The 19,581-nt window shown below is 39.7% G+C and overlaps 1 protein-coding gene across 2 annotated transcripts in view; it reads right to left on the bottom strand.

Moving 5' to 3' along the window:
- The window catches only part of LOC133638829 (WD repeat-containing protein 70), a 99,745-nt gene that overhangs the window by 72,773 nt on the left and 7,391 nt on the right, over positions 1–19,581 (bottom strand). For both annotated transcript variants that reach the window (XR_009823691.1, XM_062031812.1), the window contains exons 6-9: positions 19,355–19,414; positions 18,992–19,125; positions 14,942–15,095; positions 6,260–6,336 (exon numbers count right to left, since the gene is read on the bottom strand). Coding sequence is in view for 1 of the 2 variants with exons in the window: in XM_062031812.1 (XP_061887796.1) it covers positions 6,260–6,336; positions 14,942–15,095; positions 18,992–19,125; positions 19,355–19,414 (425 nt within the window). In the remaining variant the exon portion in view is untranslated. The remainder of the gene's footprint in view (positions 1–6,259; positions 6,337–14,941; positions 15,096–18,991; positions 19,126–19,354; positions 19,415–19,581) is intronic.

Raw genomic sequence — 19,581 nt, 5'->3', positions numbered from 1 at the left:
CATTAACCCTGGCAATGGACCCTGTGTGTATATGTATGTTATTGTTATGCTTAGCATTCATGACTGCCTGCTGTTGCACTGATCAGCCTAGTGGTGGCTCACATCCATCACACACACAGCTATTTTAAAGCAATGTTAAAAGGATAAAGCCATTGTTTACAAATGTTGGTAAATAACCAGAAAATGTATATTTTGTTGTTTTCTTACTGTACCGAAAATAAACCGAACCGTGACCTCTAAACTGAGGTACGTACTGAACCGAAATTTTTGTGTACCGTTACACCCTTAATAGTATATGTCCACAACTTCACAGGACAGCTTTTGGATTTTTTTTCAAAACAGGCTTTGTTACAGATCTTAAAATAAAAGCCGTAGCTAGATCAGTAGTCAGTCAGCTGCAAACGTGACAGTTGTAGATTGACTCATTGTGTTTTTCTTCAGCTAATATGCTAACCTAGCCCAATGTTGCTAATAAAAAGCTGTAATGTGAGCACTGTAGCTCGCATAAATGATTATGCTAGTGTCACTGCACACAAGTCAATGTTACGTTGTTGTATGTAATATACTGAACAAAAATATAAACGCAACACTTTTGTTTTTGCTCCCATTTTTCATTTCAACTTTTACTATATCACGAAAGACCTATTCCTCTCAAATATTGTTCACAAATCCGTCTAAATTTTTGTTAGTGAGCATGTCTTCTTTGCCAAGATAAGATGACCTACCTTACAGGTGAGGCATATTAAGATGCTGATTAAAAAGCATGATTATTGCACAGGTGTGCCTTAGCCTGCCCACGATAAAAGGCCGCTCTGAAATGTGCATTTTTTCTTTATTGGGGATCTGGGGATCTCACGCAGTGCAACACATCTCCTTCACATAGAGTTGATCAGGTTGTTGTTAGTGGCCTGTGAAATGTTGGTTCACTCCTCTTCAATGGCTGTGCCAAGTTGCTGGATGTTGGCAAGAACTAGAACATGCTGTCCTAGACGCAGATCCACAGCATCCCAAACATGCTCAATGGGTGACGTGTCCGGTGACTATGCTGGCCATGTAAGAACCAGGATGTTTTCAGCTTCCAGGAATTGTGTACAGATCCTTGCAACATGGGGCCATGCATTGTCATGCTGCAACATGAGGTGATGGTCTCTGTTGAATGGCACAACAATGGACCTCAGGATCTCGTCACGGTATCTATGTGCATTCAAAATGCCATCAATAAAATGCACTTGCGTTCATTGCCCATACCATAACCCCACCCCGGGTCACTGAATTCACAACGCTGACGTCAGCACAAAGCCACACATGCTGTCTGCCATCTGCCCTGGAGAGTCAACACCGGGATTCATCCATAAAGAGAACACCTCTCCAACGTGCCAGATGCCATCGAATGTGAGCATTCGTCCACTCAAGTCGTTAAGACAAACTGCAGTCAGGTGGAGCCCCGATCAGGACGACGAGCTTCCCTGAGATGGTTTCTCAAAGTTTGTGCAGAAATTCTTTGCTTTTGCAAACCAATTGTTGCACCAGCTGTCCTGGTGGCTGGATTTCAGTCTCTCACAGAGGTGAACCTGCAGGATGTGGAGGTCCTGGGCTGGTGTGGTTACACGTGGTCTACGGTTGTGAGGCCGGTTAGATGTACTGCCAAATTCTCTGAAACGCCTTATGGTAGAGAAATTAACATTCAATTCACGGGCAACAGCTCTGGTGGACATTCCTGCAGTCAGCATGCCGACTGCACGCTCCCTCAAAACGTACGACATCTGTTGCATTGTGCTGTGTGATAAAACTGCACATTTCAGAGAGTGCAGCCTAAGGCACACCTGTGCAATAATCATGCTGTTTAATCAGCATCTCGATATGCCACACCTGTGAGGTGGGATGGATTATTTTGGCAAAAAAATACATGCTCACTAACACAGATTTAGACAGATTTGTGAACAATATTTTAGAGGACTAGTTATTTTGTGTATATAGTAAAAGTTGTAGATCTTTGAGTTCAACTGACCTACTCAGTGGCCTAGTGGTTATAGAGTGTCCGCCCTGAGATCGGTAGGTTGTGAGTTCAAACCCCGGCCGAGTCATACCAAAGACTATAAAAATGGGACCCATTACCTCCCTGCTTGGCACTCAGCATCAAGGTTTGGAATTGGGGGTTAAATCACCAAAAATGATTCCCGGGCCCGGCCACCGCTGCTGCTCACTACTCCCCTCACCTCCCAGGGGGTAATCAAGGGTGATGGGTCAAATGCAGAAAATAATTTCGCCCCACCTAGTGTGTGTGTGACAATCATTGGTACTTTAACTTAACTTTAACTCATGAAAAATGGGAGCAAAAACAAAAGTGTTGCGTTTATATTTTTGTTCAGTATTTATGGCATCTATTACTTTGAACAAGTACATAGTTATACATGTAAAAAGTGGATAAAAGCGCCAAGAATCTGTTGGAGACAGGTGTGAAGAAACCCAGCTCATTAGCCTTATAGCTACAGACACACAAAAAAAGTGTGTTCCCAATAAGTTTGATCAAAAAACTATTTTTAACTGCCAATCAAATCAGGGCTAGATTTTGGACAACACACTTCCAATAGACTCATTTAGAAGTGTTAAAACATATGACATGTGTGTCTCAATAAATTTGAATATCTTTAAAAAGTTAATTTATTTCAGTAGTTCAATTTTCCTATACTCTATAGATTCACTACACACACACTGAAATATTTTAATATTGTCTTGTAGTTTTAAAAACAATGTTGATGATTATAGCCTACAGATAATAAAAACCCTAAATTTAGTATATCTTAAAAAAATTTTTATTAAATACTTGTTGTAAAACACTGGTTTGCACTTTAATCTCCAAATATAGCGCAAAAACACTTCCGCACCTCAGAGACAATTATCAGCACCCTGCTGCTTCCCTTCCTTCCTTCCTTCCCCAAAGGAAATAAAACCGCCCGGGCTGGTATAGTGAATTTATTGGAGAAGCTGGGTGGCAGCTTTTATGAATGAATTCATGCTACCAGCGCTGTAATTAAAAGGGTCTGAGGCGGTCCAGTGATCACGCTTAAAAACCTATTCAAAGTACCGACAAAGACGTTCTAATTAGGCCGACACACAAAGAAAGACAGAGTAGTGTCGGGCTGACGTTCAAAAGCCTACAAAAGCCAGCAGCTAAAAACACCCACCAATACAGTCGACCAACTGGGGTCCACTCAAATGAGGTCTACTGACTATCCTTATTTTGGTACATTCTCAATAAAGGATGTACATATAATGGAACTATAGTATTACATCTGTTACATGTCTACACAACAGCTTCATTATCGTGGTCACATTTTTACTTGATACAAAAGGTGATTCCTTCACAACAGGCTGCTTCTAAAGCTCTTGCTTAGAGAGCAAGATATGTAAATATTTTGATTTCTATTAAAAGACCAAGTCCTAAAGTGGCGAATGCCCTGTTTTGAAAAGCTGGCAACAGTTGACAGGAGAAAGTGTTTATTAAAAATGCGTTAAAGGTGAGGCACTTGTTGATAAAGGTGCTGATTAGGAAATGTGAGAAATTTAGCAACAGGGACAACGGATGCAGCTGCAAAAGCCCCAAACCTGCCAGGGGAGGATTTCCAGAGCATCGATGAGAGCAAAATAAGGCACATCTGGGAGAGCTGTAATGCTGGTAAACACCGTGGCTACAGCAGCTCTCCTGTAAAGCTGACACATTTGCCTGAAATTCATGTAATGGAGGCAGGGGGGTTCTGCAGTGCTGCTTGTCACACTCACTTAGACTCATCACTTTGTTCCTTGCCCAATGTCACACTCTGCATTATTAAAGCAGCCTAGCAAAAGGTCCCAGTACACCTGGAAAGTTGCAGACTACAAATGTGACCATTTCCTGCATTGTAAAAACAGATAGATTTGGAAAATTATAAATAATACAGCATTAAGCCCTTTTCCAATGCAGAAACTTTCCCATTTCCCCGAATAAATAAAGTTCCCCCTGTGTTTCCACTAAAAACTACCCGGGTAGATTTAGTTCCTCAGGAACTTTTTGGAGTTCCTGACAGCTTGGTGGGACTTTTGGAAAGTTCCCGGAACCTTATTGGGGGCCGGCTGTGCTGTGGAACGCTGATTGGTTGAACACAGTTTGGGGCGTTCCCTTAACCTTTTTTTTCAAACTGCCATTACGAAGTATGTGAGGACGACTTGTTTATTTCTTATTTCTTGTGTATTTGTATGACAACAAACTTGACAACGGAGAGAAAGAAGAACGAAAGGAACTATTGTGGGTAGGGATGTCCGATAATGGCTTTTTGCCGATATCCGATATGCCGATATTGTCCAACTCTTTAATTACCGATACCGATATCAACCGATACCGATATCAACCGATATATACAGTCGTGGAATTAACACATTATTATGCCTAATTTGGACAACCAGGTATGGTGAAGATAAGGTACTTTTTAAAAAAATGAATCAAATAAAATAAGATGAATAAATTAAAAACATTTTCTTGAATAAAAAAGAAAGTAAAACAATATAAAAACAGTTACATAGAAACTAGTAATTAATGAAAATTTGTAAAATTAACTGTTAAAGGTTAGTAGTATTAGTGGACCAGCAGCACGCACAATCATGTGTGCTTACGGACTGTATCCCTTGCAGACTGTATTGATATATATTGATATATAATGTAGGAACCAGAATATTAATAACAGAAAGAAACAACCCTTTTGTGTGAATGAGTGTGAATGGGGGAGGGAGGTTTTTTGGGTTGGTGCACTAATTGTAAGTGTATCTTGTGTTTTTTATGTGGATTTAATAATTAAAAAAAAAACTAAAAAAAACACACACACAAAAAAAACGATACTTATAATAAAAAAAACGATACCGATAATTTCCGATATTACATTTTAACGCATTTATCGGCCGATAATATCGGCAGACCGATATTATCGGACATCTCTAATTGTGGGGCATCTTTGTGCTGAAGAACGCTGATCAGTGGAACTATCTTGTATTTTGATTGATTGATTGATTGAGAAGTTTGACATCTTAAAGAATAGAATCCTTGTAATGCTTTTAAAAAGGCAAATGGATGGCACAAAAAGCCAAAAGGCTAGTTTCCATTTTGGTCCATTAAATATTCATCCCATTTGATACATTCAATAATAAAAGATATATAACCTGTAACATGTATATAAAAAAATATATAAATTATGTACATACACACAGAATACATGTCAGGTGATTTGAAAAACAATATATACAAAAAATGGGTGGGGGGTGTATATATACACTATGTACATGACTAGAGATGTCCGATAATGGCTTGTTTGCCGATATCCGATATTGTCCAACTCTTAATTACAGATTCCGATATCAACCGATACCGATATATACAGTCGTGGAATTAACACATTATTATGCCTAATTTTGTTGTGATGCCCCGCTGGATGCATTAAACAATGTAACAAGGTTTTCCAAAATAAACCAACTCAAGTTATGGAAAAAAATGCCAACATGGCACTGCCATATTTATTATTGAAGTCACAAAGTGCATTATTTTTTTTAACATGCCTCAAAACAGCAGCTTGGAATTTGGGACATGCTCTCCCTGAGAGAGCATGAGGAGGTTGAGGTGGGTGGGGTTGAGGTGTGGGGGGGGGGGGGGGGGGGAATAGCGGGGGGTGTATATTGTAGCGTCCCGGAAGAGTTAGTCCTACAAGGGGTTCTGGGTATTTGTTCTGTTGTGTTTATGTTGTGTTACGGTGCGGATGTTCTCCCGAAATGTGTTTGTCATTCTTGTTTGGTGTGTGTTCACAGTGTGGCGCATATTTGTAACAGTGTTAAAGTTGTTTATACAGTCACCCTCAGTGTGACCTGTATGGCTGTTGACCAAGTATGCGTTGCATTCACTTGTGTGTGTGAAAAACCGTAGATATTATGAGATTGGGCCGGCACCCAAAGGCAGTGCCTTTAAGGTTTATTGGCGCTCTGTACTTCTCCCTACGTCCGTGTACACAGCGGCGTTTTAAAAAAGTCATACATTTTACTTTTTGAAACCAATACAGATAATTTCCGATATTACATTTTAAAGCATTTATCGGCCGATAATATCGGCAGTCCGATATTATCGGACATCTCTAATTATATTTAACTTTTTAGCATATCTTTCGCTATATCCTTTTTAGCATGTAGTTAAGTACAGCATCAGTGGAGAGTATCATTTAAATGCTTTGGAATAAGGTGAACTCACCCGTCGTTGGAGCAGGTCATGAACTCCTCCTTCATCTTGGGATGCCAGCAGCCGTCGTTCAGCATCGCAGTATGGCCCTGAGAGGAGGAAAGTTGTTTGAAATTAGTAAATAGAAAAACATCTGTCGGGAATAATGCAGATGAATGGCTGAAAAGACAAGCTGCTATACACAGAAACATTCAATTGGCTACTTTTTTAATCTTATGCAAACAAAAAAAAGAATACCGTATTTTTCGGATTATAAATCGCAGTTTTTTTCATAGTTTGGCTTGGCGTGGTTGTGACTTATACTCTGGAGCGACTTATGTGTGAAATTATTAACACATTACCGTAAAATATCAAATAATATTATTTAGCTCATTCACGTAAGAGACTAGGCGTATATCAGCAATCGTCACACACACACACACATCAACCGATAAATATTCGGCGGGGGCGGGTCATGGCAGAAGTGCATTGTGAAAAAAAAGATGCTACCTGCTACTACTTTCGTACCTATGAAAATGGATCATTTTAACATTGGCGGTAACTTACAAAAACTGAGAAGGGCTGAACAAAAATGGCACCGAAAAGGAAATCATATACTGCAGGTTACAAGCTGGAAGTAGTGAAATATGCAGCAGAAAACAGCAATCGAGCAGCAGAAAGAAAGTTTGGAGTAAGCGAGAAACTTGTAAGGGACTGGCGAAAAGCGGAGGCTACTCTTACTGAAATGAAGAAAACTAAAAAAGCTAATCGCGGGCTAAAAAATGCGACTTATACTCCAGTGTGACTTATATATGTTTTTTTCCTTCTTTATTATGCATTTTCAGCCGGTGCGACTTATACTCCGGAGCGATTTATAATCCGAAAAATACGGTATATGAGGGTGTAAATTTCAGCTCAAGTTTTATTTGTATCCGTACCATGTAAATCCCAAGCCGTACTAACTAAACAAATAAGATCATTTTATAATTGCTAAGGCAGAGGTCTTCAAGAGGGGTCTGCAGAGGCACTGCAGGGGGTTTGTAAAAATTATTTTCACATTTTTATAATGGGATATTGTGTGTAGAATTTGATGGCAAAAATGAATATATTCTATTTTGGAATAAGGCTGTAACTAGAGATGTCTGATAATATCGGACTGCCGATATTATCGGCCGATAAATGCTTTAAAATGTAATATCGGAAATTATCTGTATCGGTTTCAAAAAGTAAAATGTATGACTTTTTAAAACGCCGCTGTGTACACGGACGTAGGGAGAAGTACAGAGCGCCAATAAACCTTAAAGCACTGCCTTTGCGTGCCGGCCCAGTCACATAATATCTACGGCTTTTCACACACACAAGAGAATGCAAGCATACTTGGTCAACAGCCATACAGGTCACACCGAGGGTAGCCGTATAAACAACTTTAACACTGTTACAAATATGCGCCACACTGTGAACCCACACCAAACAAGAATGACAAACACATTTCGGGAGAACATCCGCACTGTAACACAACATAAACACAACAGAACAAATACCCAGAACCCCTTGCAGCACTAACTCTTCCGGGACGCTACAATATACACCCCCCGCTACCTCCTACCCCCCACCCCCCTACCCCGCCCACCTCGACCTCCTCATGCTCTCCCAGGGGGAGCATGTCCCAAATTCCAAGCTGCTGTTTTGACGCATTTTTAAAAAAATAATGCACTTTGTGACTTCAATAATAAATATGGCAGTGCCATGTTGGCATGTTTTTCCATAACTTGTGTTGATTTATTTTGGAAAACCTTGTTACATTGTTTAATGCATCCAGCGGGGCATCACAACAAAATTAGGCATAATAATGTGTTAATTCCACGACTGTATATATCGGTATCGGTTGATATCAGAATCGGTAATTAAGAGTTGGACAATATCGGCAAAAAAGCAATTATCGGACATCTCTAGCTGTAACATATCAAAATGTGGGAAAAGGTGAAGCGCTGTGAATACTAATTGACTGTGCATGCAAGTAGACTTGTTGCTTCAAAGAGCGGAATGAACCTGTGTAGACTATGGCTGTTTAAAAACATGTCCGCTAGGAATTCTGCAAGATTAACGACCAAATTGGCCGTAAAAGAGTGTCAGTAGAGTGTATCTTTTTAGCCATTTCCTCAGCGGGAATTCCTCATAACAAATGACTCAAGCGGGATAACAGAAGACGAGCCCCCCTCTCCTCTGATCCATCAACCCACCCACTGTCAGGAAGGAGAGCGGAGAAGGATGAGGCGACTCCTGGTGTTTTTATGGAGCGGGATGAAGCACACCACATCTGCGTGGATGTCACTGAACCCAAGTCTCAGCACTTAGGGACAACCACTTACGTCTCAATGGGCCTTGGTCAGCTCCACGGGTGGTGTTTAAATGCAGTGCAGCTGACACAGATGCTTGGTAGCCAACCAACGCTTTATTAAACACAGTGAAAACCCAAACATGGCAGATTAGTTAGCATCTGTCTTTGTAGATGCAGGTGCAAGCCAGAGATGACCACGAGGCATGATGCTTGCACACAACAACAAACTGGTAGCTCCTGGCTGCACCTTGCTGCTATTATACATTGGCAGGGTTTCCCCAGCAAAACAGAAGTAAAAACACATGCAACTTATTCTCGGAAGCAGCACTCATGCTACTCAAAGACCGGCAAAATCAACAGGTGAAAGTCGATACAATAATGATGGCTCAAAATGGTGTTTACTGAGAGATGTCCCAAAACATTGCAAACTAAAACCTAAACAAGGCTCCCCTGACCTGGCTGACAAGGCACGCTTGCTATTAAAGATGTCCGATAATGGCTTTTTTGCCGATATCCGATATTCCGATATTGTCCAACTCTTAATTACCGATTCCGATATCAACCGATACCGATATATACAGTCGTGGAATTAACACATTGTTATGCCTAATTTTGTTGTGATGCCCCGCTGGATGCATTAATAACAATAATAATAATAATACCTGGGATTTATATAGCGCTTTTCTAAGTACCCAAAGTCATGTTAAAAACCCGTCATTCATTCACACCCGGTGTTGGTAAGCTACTTTCGTAGCCACAGCTGCCCTGGGGTAGACTGACGGAAGTGTGGCTGCCAATTTGCGCCTACGGCCCCTCCAACCACCACCTATCATTCATTCAACATTCATTCACCGGTGTGAGCGGCACCGGGGGCAAGGGTGAAGTTTCCCGCCCAAGGACACAACGGCATGGTAAGAGGCGGGGAGCGAACCTGCAACCCTCAGGTTTCTGACACGGGCGCTCTACCCACTACGCCCCATTAAACAATGTAACAAGGTTTTCCAAAATAAATCAACTCAAGTTATGGAAAAAAATGCCAACAAGGCACTGCCAAAATTTTTTTGAAGTCAAAAAAGTGCATTATTTTTTTTAAGATGCCTCAAAACAGCAGCTTGGAATTTGGGACATGCTCTCCCTGAGAGAGCATGAGGAGGTTGAGGTGGGCGGGGTTGAGGTGGTGGAGGTAGGGGGTAGCGTGGGGTGTATATTGTAGCGTCCCGGAAGAGATAGTGCTGCAAGGGGTTCTGGGTATTTGTTCTGTTATGTTTATGTTGTGTTACGGTGCGGATGTTCTCCCGAAATGTGTTTGTCATTCTTGTTTGGTGTGGGTTCACAGTGTGGCGCATATTTGTAACAGTGTTAAAGTAGTTTATACGGCCACCCTCAGTGTGACCTGTATGGCTGTTGACCAAGTATGCCTTGCATTCACTTGTGTGTGTGAAAAGCCGTAGATATTATGTGACTGGGCCGGCACGCAAAGGCAGTGCCTTTAAGGTTTATTGGCGCTCTGTACTTCTCCCTACGTCCGTGTACACAGGGGCGTTTTAAAAAGTCATAAATTTAGCTTTTTGAAACCGATACCGATAATTTTGAAACCGTTACCGATAATTTCCGATATTACATTTTAAAGCATTTATCGGTAGGGATGTCCGATAATATCGGACTGCCGATATTATCACCAGCTCGCTGAAGAAGCCACACATGGATTAATTGACTTTTCGTTCAACTCGTCTTAATTACATGTACAGTCGCGATCAAAAGTTGACATACACTTGTAAAGAACATAATGTCATGGCTGTTTTGAGTTTCCAATAATTTTTACAACTCTTATTTTTTTGTGATAGAGTGATTGGAGCACATACTTGTTGGTCACAAAAAACATTCATGAAGTTTGGTTCTTTTATGAATTTATTATGGGTCTACTGAAAATGTGAGCAAATCTGCTGGGTCAAAAGTATACATACAGCAATGTTAATATTTGCTTACATGTCCCTTGGCAAGTTTCACTGCAATAAGGCGCTTTTGGTAGCCATCCACAAGCTTCTGCTTGAATTTTTGACCACTCCTCTTGACAAAGTTGATGCAGTTCAGCGAAATGTGTTGGTTTTCTGACATGGACTTGTTTCTTCAGCATTGTCCACACGTTTAAGTCAGGACTTTGGGAAGGCCATTCTAAAACCCTAATTCTAGCCTTATTTAGCCATTCTTTTACCACTTTTGACGTGTGTTTGGGGTGTAAACGGTACACAAAAATTTCGGTTCGGTACGTACCATCGGTTTAGAGGTCACGGTTCGGTTCATTTTCGGTACAGTAAGAAAACAACAAAATATAAATGTTTTGGTTATTTACCAAATTTGTAAACAATGGCATAACAAACATATACACACAGGGTCCATTGCCAGGGTTAATGTGGTCAACATATATAAAATAAAAACTAAGTAAGATAAGGCTCAGAATAAAGTAAGATAAGTGCTTTTTTTGATTGATTGATTGAGACTTTTATTAGTAGATTGCACAGTACAGTACATATTCCTTACAATTGACCACTAAATGGTAACTTGTTTAAGTCGGGGTTTCAAGTCAACTCAGGCTCAGATTAATTTTTCTCCCCCCCCCCCCCCGCTTCAAATGGGTTAGCATGTTTGACGTGTTGTCAGAAGCAGCTGCTGAACAATGTCGGCAAACCTCCGTCCTCCATTGTTGTATCGCACCGCGAGCCGAAATGTTCCCAAACGGGAGATCTTAACGAGGCAGGAGGGTCTTCCAGCTCTGGCTTTTATATGTTGTCGTAGCCCGGTCGTTGCTAGCATGCCGTGTGTTGTGCCTCGATGTGCATTGTTTACACAACGTGCGGTACGCTACTTAATATGTCCATGTGGAAACCGAAACCCCCGTACCGAAATGGTTCAATACAAATACACGTACCGTTACACCCCTAGTTTGGGGTCATTGTCCTGAAGTCAGATGAAACAAAAATTGAGCTGTTTGGCCACAATACCCAGCAATATGTTTGGAGGAGAAAAGATGAGGCCTTTAATCCCAGGAACACCATTACTACCGTCAAGCATGGTGGTGATAGTATTATGCTCTGGGCCTGTTTTGCTGCCAATGGAACTGGTGCTTTAAATGGGACAATAAAAAAGGAGGATTACCTCCAAATTCTTCAGGACAACCTAAAATCATCAGCCCGGAGGTTGGGTCTTGGGCACAGTTGGGTGTTCAAACAGGACAATGACCCCAAACACACGTCAAAAGTGGTAAAGAAATGGCTAAATCAGGCTAGAATTAAGGTTTTAGAATGGCCTTTCCAAAGTCCTGACTAAAACGTGTTGACAATGCTGAAGAAACAAGTCCATGTCAGAAAACCAACACATTTAGCTGAACTGCACCAATTTTGTCAAGAGGAGTGGTCAAAAATTCAAGCAGAAGCTTGTGGATGGCTACCAAAAGCGCCTTATTGCAGTGAAACTTGCCAAGGGACATGTAAGCAAATATTTACATTGCTGTATGTATACTTTTGACCCAGCAGATTTGCTCACATTTTCAGTAGACCCATAATAAATTCATGAAAGAACCAAACTTTCTGAATGTTTTTGTGACCAACAAGTATGTGCTCCAATCACTCTATCACAAAAAAATAAGAGTTGTAGAAATTATTGGAAACTCAAGACAGCCATGACATTATGTTCTTTACAAGTGTATGAAAACTTTTGATTGCGACTGTATGTATGCATTGTGGAGTAGGGCTGCAACGATTCATCGATTAACTTGAGAGCTCTGTTGCTTTGATTTGTTTAAAAGAGTAAAAATATAAAGAGTACGGTAAATAATACAATAAAATACCACAAATGTGCATGTGTTAAATTGCTAAATACATTGTCACTGAATTTATCATAATTCATCTGTGAACCCTTTTGTTCAGTTTGGTTCCTTATTCATGATCTATTACCTGATTTTAGGATACACAGTTAATAATAAACTTATTAAAAAAAAATAATTATATAGTAATGCCCCGGTGATTAAAGTGCAATTTTAACGTTGTGTGTAATTATAAGCGGAAAGGCTAAAGTTCATTTGTAAAATCCTTGTGCAGTGTTTCCCACACATTCATTTATTTGCGGCGGCCCGCCACGAAAGAATTAAGGCCGCCACAAATAGATTTTTTTTTTTTGTCCTGTCCAGCTTCTCAGGCAAATCATATAGTTGATGTAGATGCCCATATCGGCTGTTCAGATTTACTCTACAAAAGAGAAGTGTAGGATCAAGATTTTTGGAGCTCTTTGTTCAGTGGATCAGTTGTTTGATGAAGCTCTGTGTCTATCTACCACCACTACTGTTTTCTGTTTATTTGTTACTGACTGTGGCAGGACACCTCTGCCTCTGTTTCACTTTATGTTGCTGGTAAATAATATGGTTGTAGTAGTAGGCTAAAGTAAAATTATTTATTATGCACTAATTAAAGGGGCAGAGCTTTAAGAGACATTTTATATTTTATAGTTTTATAAGATATACTTTTTGTAAGAACCACAATTAATAAATATATTTCAGTGAATAACTTATTGTTCAAATCTGTATATAAATATGTACATAAAGTGTTGTAATTATATTGTAAAATGGATGGATGGATGGACATTTACAAAAAAACTGTTATTATTAATTAGTAAGTATACATTTTTTGAGCCTTTTTAGAGAAAATCATATCATTGTAGTAAATTATGCAAATTACTTGATGATGTCATGGTGACCACGCCCCCACCGCCACAGGTATCTTGGCAGTTTATGGGAAACACTGTTGTGTATTTCTACTATTTTTCCTAAAATACATATTGACACTAAAAAGTGTTTTACTCCATTACTAGATTAATGGAACAAATAAATCAATTGATTATTCTATTACAAATGTTGTGTAATTGTTTTATTTATTAATATTCAGTAACTAAAATAATTGATAGCTGCTGCCCAATGGAGAGAGCGATGACATATTTCTTAATGTGATGACGCATTTGTGTTCATCTTTTCAAAGAAAGGTCGGCCTCAACCGTCCTTACTAGACCTCACATGCAGAACAAAAGCTTTTTTTTTATTAAAGCAAAACAAAAATGTAAACAACTTCAATATCTTTCAAACAAAAACACATGACCCTGCATGTGGTACAAGTGAATGCGTGTGAATGTGTGAAGATATCATCCAAAAGAATTGCCAACTCAATCCTAAACGAGGAAAGTGATTTTTTTTGCAGAATATTGCAGATCCATAACTATGAAGAATATGCAGCAATGTGCATAATCCCAAATATACAGGCAGTTAAAACAAAATAATCTAAAACCCCCTTCACCCTGGTTAGAGTGTTCCTAAAATATTCTTGGGGCTAGAAATGTAAACAGCAAAATAGAAAATGTGCCTAGTTTGTGTGGACATGCCTCATAACTAAAGAGTATACTTTATAGGGATGTAACGATAAGCGGTATGATTGATAACCACGGTAAAATTCCTGATGGTTAGTATTATTGTTTTAATTAAAATGATTGAAAAACCGTGATTGATAGATGAAATTTGATAAAGTCATGGACTGACTGGTGCCAGCTCGCTGACTTAAATTCTAACATGAAATCAAGAGACAATAACCTCTTCCCCCATTAAGAAACGCCATACCCCAATATAGACTTTTATAAACACATTACTGTCTGAGCAACTAAGATATCAGGCATGTGAGCATCCTTTGAGGAAAAAAAAGAGGGACATTTACATGAAAAAACTAACAGTGTTTGGATTGTAATCATCCAAATATGATTAGCAGCAAAGTAGAAAGCTGTCAACGTCGTGGCTCGGAGAACGAACGCAAGCGACAACGCGTAAGCTCGCTAGATGATTCTAAACGAGCTAACTAGCGGGCTCGTTTCGATGCTCCTAATTGTCTCTCTGTCCTGCAACTCAGGGCAATTTTTACTGTGCGTTCAAGGACAGCTGAACAGAGTAGGACGCAACAACGCCAGCCAGAAATAATAAATATATTAATACATTTTATTTATTACGCACTTTTCATCTAAATAAATCTTAAAGTGCTGCAGTACAATCCAATATTTACAACAATAAAAGCTTAGCCATTAAACAGATACAATTCAAGGACTAAAAGACTATTAGTGAGGCATAAGAAACACAAAACACGCAAAAAAAATGGCTTTTCTATAAATCATCAATCAATCAAAGAGTATTGTGTGATGGTAATGGTGTGTCTTACAGTGTGTCTATTTATTTAAAAAAAATAACTTGGTTAAAAGATCTTACTTTTTGAGCACATTTCGGTCACGATACCCGAGATATGAAATCACAGGACATTACAATGCATTGTGCGGGAGTACCTAATGTTGCGTCTTACCTTGGTGTTGACCATGTCTACGATGTACTGGTCTCCCTTGATGCACTCCATCACGTTGAAGCCGTCACGGTCCAACACCTTGGCCTGTGCATTCCCTGACACCACCAAGATACGGTCCCCTGTGATGCTATACTGCAAGGATCTGATTTGATGGCTAAATGGAGGAAAAGGAAGAAACACAAGCATTAAGTCTACAAGTCACATGATGAAAAGATATTTCACGGGCACATCACTATTTTTCAATCATTTGAGGAGGACGTGCGTTAGCCAAAATCTATCATTGATGCGGATATTTAGACAGTTTAAGTGCACACGGCCAGAGCAGTGCTCAGGTCCAACACCGCACACACGCTCTTCACGACAGAAACATAACAATTCCTCATTACACACCAATATTTGGCCCTGTTTACACTGCACACCAAAGCCCTCAAGTGACACAGATCAGGGTTTTTTTTGCCAGTCTAAACGCTCCAGAGTGCTTCAAATCTGATCTTTTGGCATCAGATTCAGGCCACATCAGGAGGTAGTCCAAATCCAATTGGAATCTGATCTTTTCAAATGTGACTTCAGTCTAAACGCAATGCGACCTGAATGTGACTTTGGGCGAGCATTACTTGTCAATAGTGTGCAAATAATAGGATATATAAAATATATGAATATATATTTTGATTCCAAAGAAATAGCGATTGTTGAAGGACCGGAATTGACGCTGTGGCGTGTTTGCTTACATGTTACGTACATTGCGTACACGCTGATGTCCGTGTCTCCTCTACTTAACAGCCTTAAAAAGATTAAAACCCTCTCAAATTGATATATATATCGCTATATACACTACCGTTCAAAAGTTTGGGGTCACATTGAAATGTCCTTATTTTTGAAGGAAAAGCACTGTACTTTTCAATGAAGATAACTTTAAACTAGTCTTAACTTTAAAGAAATACACTCTATACATTGCTAATGTGGTAAATGACTATTCTAGCTGCAAATGTCTGGTTTTTGGTGCAATATCTACATAGGTGTATAGAGGCCCATTTCCAGCAACTATCACTCCAGTGTTCTAATGGTACAATGTGTTTGCTCATTGGCTCAGAAGGCTAATTGATGATTAGAAAACCCTTGTGCAATCATGTTCACACATCTGAAAACAGTTTAGCTTGTTACAGAAGCTACAAAACTGACCTTCCTTTGAGCAGATTGAGTTTCTGGAGCATCACATTTGTGGGGTCAATTAAACGCTCAAAATGGCCAGAAAAAGAGAACTTTCATCTGAAACTCGACAGTCTATTCTTGTTCTTAGAAATGAAGGCTATTCCACAAAATTGTTTGGGTGACCCCAAACTTTTGAACGGTAGTGTATATCCATTCATACATTACACAACTTTAATTCATTTTCACGTAAAAAACACTAACTTTAAAAGGTGTGGCGACTTTTATTTTATTTTGTAGTAGGAGCTGCTTCTTACCAGGTCAACGGATTTTGATAAAACTTTCAGGAAATGTCAGAAATCGCATAAGTGATTATATATATTGAGGGTGATGCGGTGGATTCAGGAATTTTTTTTACGATGAAGTAGGGCCTGGAGGACATTTTCACACAGTGATGCTTTTTTAGTTTTTGAAAGAACTTTATTACCCATTCTCTACTTTGTTATAATTTCATTTACATTATAGTATTTCAATGACTATTTTGGTAAACTTGCATGTCACAGGATTTCTGTAAAAAAATATTTTGAACACCCGTTAAGGGCTCGCACAGTTTGAAAAGTACTGATTTGGCAACGATATGAGTTAAAAAGTAAACAACACAAATCTTGAGCTTTTTGTACAAAACCCAAAACCAGTGAAGTTGGCACGTTGTGTAAATGGTAAATAAAAACAGAATGCAATGATTTGCAAATCCTTTTCAACTTATATTCAATTGAATACACTACAAAGACAACATATTTTAACGTTCGAACTGAGAAACGTTGTTATTTTTTGCAAATATCAGCTCATTTGGAATTTGATGCCTGCAACATGTTTCAAAAAAGCAAGCACAAGTGGCAAAAAAGACTGAGAAAGTTGAGGAATGCTCATCAAACACTTATTTGGAACATCCCACAGGTGAAAAGGCTAATTGGGAACAGGTGGATGCCATGATTGGGTATAAAAGCAGCTTCCATGAAATGCTCAGTCATTCACAAACAAGGATGGGGCGAGGGTCACCACTTTGTCAACAAATGCGTGAGCAAATTGTCCAACAGTTTAAGAACAACATTTCTCAACGAGCTATTGCAAGGAATTTTGGGATTTCACCATCTACGGTCCGTAATATCATCAAAAGGTTCAGAGAATCTGGAGAAATCACTGCATGTAAGCAATGATATTACGGACCTTCGATCCCTCAGGTGGTACTGCATCAAAAAGCAACATCAGTGTGTAAAGGATATCACCACATGGGCTCAGGAACACTTCAGAAAACCACTGTCAGTAACTAAAGTTCGTCGCTACATCTGTAAGTGCGAGTTAAAACTCTACTATGCAAAGCGAAAGCCATTTATCAACAACACCCAGAAACGCTCTTGGCTTTGCTGGGCCCGAGCTCATCTAAGATGGACTGATGCAAAGTGGAAAAGTGTTCTGTGGTCTGACGAGTCCACATTTCAAATTGTTTTTGGAAACTGTGGACGTCGTGTCCTCTGGAACAAAGGCGAAAAGAACCATCCGGATTGTTCTAGGCGCAAAGCTCAAAAGTCAGCATCTGTGATGGTATGGGGGTGCCTTAGTGCCCAAGACATGGGTAACTTACACATCTGTGAAGGCACCATTTATGCTGAAAGTTACATACAGGTTTTGGAGCAACATGTGTTGTCATCCAAGCAACGTTACCATGGACGTCCCTGCTTATTTCAGCAAGACAATGCCAGGCCACATTCTGCATGTGGCTTTGTAGGAAAATAATGCGGGTACTAGACTGGCCTGCCTGTAGTCCAGACTTGTTTCCCATTGAAAATGTGTGGCGCATTATGAAGCCTAAAATACCACAACGGAGACCGCCGGACTGTTGAACAACTTAAGCTGTACATCAAGCAAGAATGGGAAAGAATTCCACCTGAAAAGCTTCAAAAATTGGTCTCCTCAGTTCCCAAACGTTTACTGAGTGTTGTTAAAAGGAAAGGCCATGTAACACAGTGGTAAAAATGTGCCTGTGACAACTTTTTTGCAATGTGTTACTGCCATTAAATTCTAAGTTAATGATTATTTGCAAAAAAAAATGAAGTTTCTCAGTTGGAACATGAAATATCTTGTCTTTGCAGTCTATTCAATTGAATATAAGTTGAAAAGGATTTGCAAATCATTGTATTCTGTTTTTATTTATGAATTACACAACGTGCCAACTTCACTGGTTTTGGGTTTTGTAGTAAGTTAGGCATATTGACTACACGCCGTTTTGTGTGTGTGTGTTAATGTAATGTTAATGAGTTGTGTCTGTGGACAGAATGTGCACGACAGCAACCAAAGTTGCATGATGTGACCCTTCTGCACAGCTCAGCAGTGCATGCGAGTGAAGAGGCACACAACTATCTGCACCACTTAACCCCAGTGAGATTAGCAATTTAGGTCAATATCAAATAGCATTAACACAGCAGGAAGTAGATGGAAGCATCAACATACTTACACACTCTGCAAAAAAAAGTTCAAAAGCTCAAATTTGAATGTTTTCCTAAATCTTTTTGGTTTAAAGAACATCTGCATTGGAGATGGGTTCAAAAAAGAGGAGTCCAGTAAACACACGGAAGCTTCCAGAGTATGCAACTTAAGTCCTGATAAAAAGGGATGCCTGCTTAAGCTCAGGTCCCCCCCAAAAAAACAAACAAGATTTGCATCTTTCATTTCTAGCTGCAGTGAATCACCGTGTAAACACGCGCACGCAAACAAACATCTACCATCTGCTTCTGAAGGGCTCATTCTGAATGAAAGCAGGATAAACAAATGTTTCTGTGTGTGTGTTGCGCCGCGCAGAACATTCTAGAAGTGGCGTGACACGCAGCAGCCACAATGGGAACTCACCACTCGCACGGCTGGATCGTACGGAAGGACTGCAGAGCCTGGTCCATCCCGGCGAAATCCCAGAAGCGGACGTCAAAATCGAAGCCGCCGCTCACCAGGCGTGCTCCGGAGGGGTCTAAGGCGAGGGCGGACACCTGAGGGGGACCAGAGAAGCATGCGTGGTGTAAATAAACATTCCAATAAATAAACTGTCACTGTGTGGTCTTGTGTAATGATGAGCATTGCTATTTTTGTCAAACTCAAAATCTTGTGTTTTTGTGACGAAACATCAGTGAACATGGCAACATGAGTTCTTTTATAATTATGTAAAATACTTCCAACATTATCAACCTTTCAATTCATGATGAAAAAAGGAGGTCTTACTGTCTTGGTGCCGTGCAGCATAGTGATCTCATGAGTGTCAGGAATCTTCTTTACTGGAGTCTGGGGTGAGAAAAAGGAATAATTTCAAAAAACGTTGTACTCCCACAAACTATTTCCGTGATCTATTTTATTGTGTTCCTGCATTTCCAGTTGTTTAACTGTTTGGAATTTAAAAACAATATATATATATATATATATATATATATATATATATATATATATATATA

This window comes from Entelurus aequoreus, linkage group LG21, assembly GCF_033978785.1.
Source record: "Entelurus aequoreus isolate RoL-2023_Sb linkage group LG21, RoL_Eaeq_v1.1, whole genome shotgun sequence".
Classification (NCBI taxonomy): domain Eukaryota; kingdom Metazoa; phylum Chordata; class Actinopteri; order Syngnathiformes; family Syngnathidae; genus Entelurus; species Entelurus aequoreus.
The sequence above is the reverse complement of the archived record's forward strand: the minus strand, read 5'-3'. Positions and strand labels throughout refer to the sequence as shown.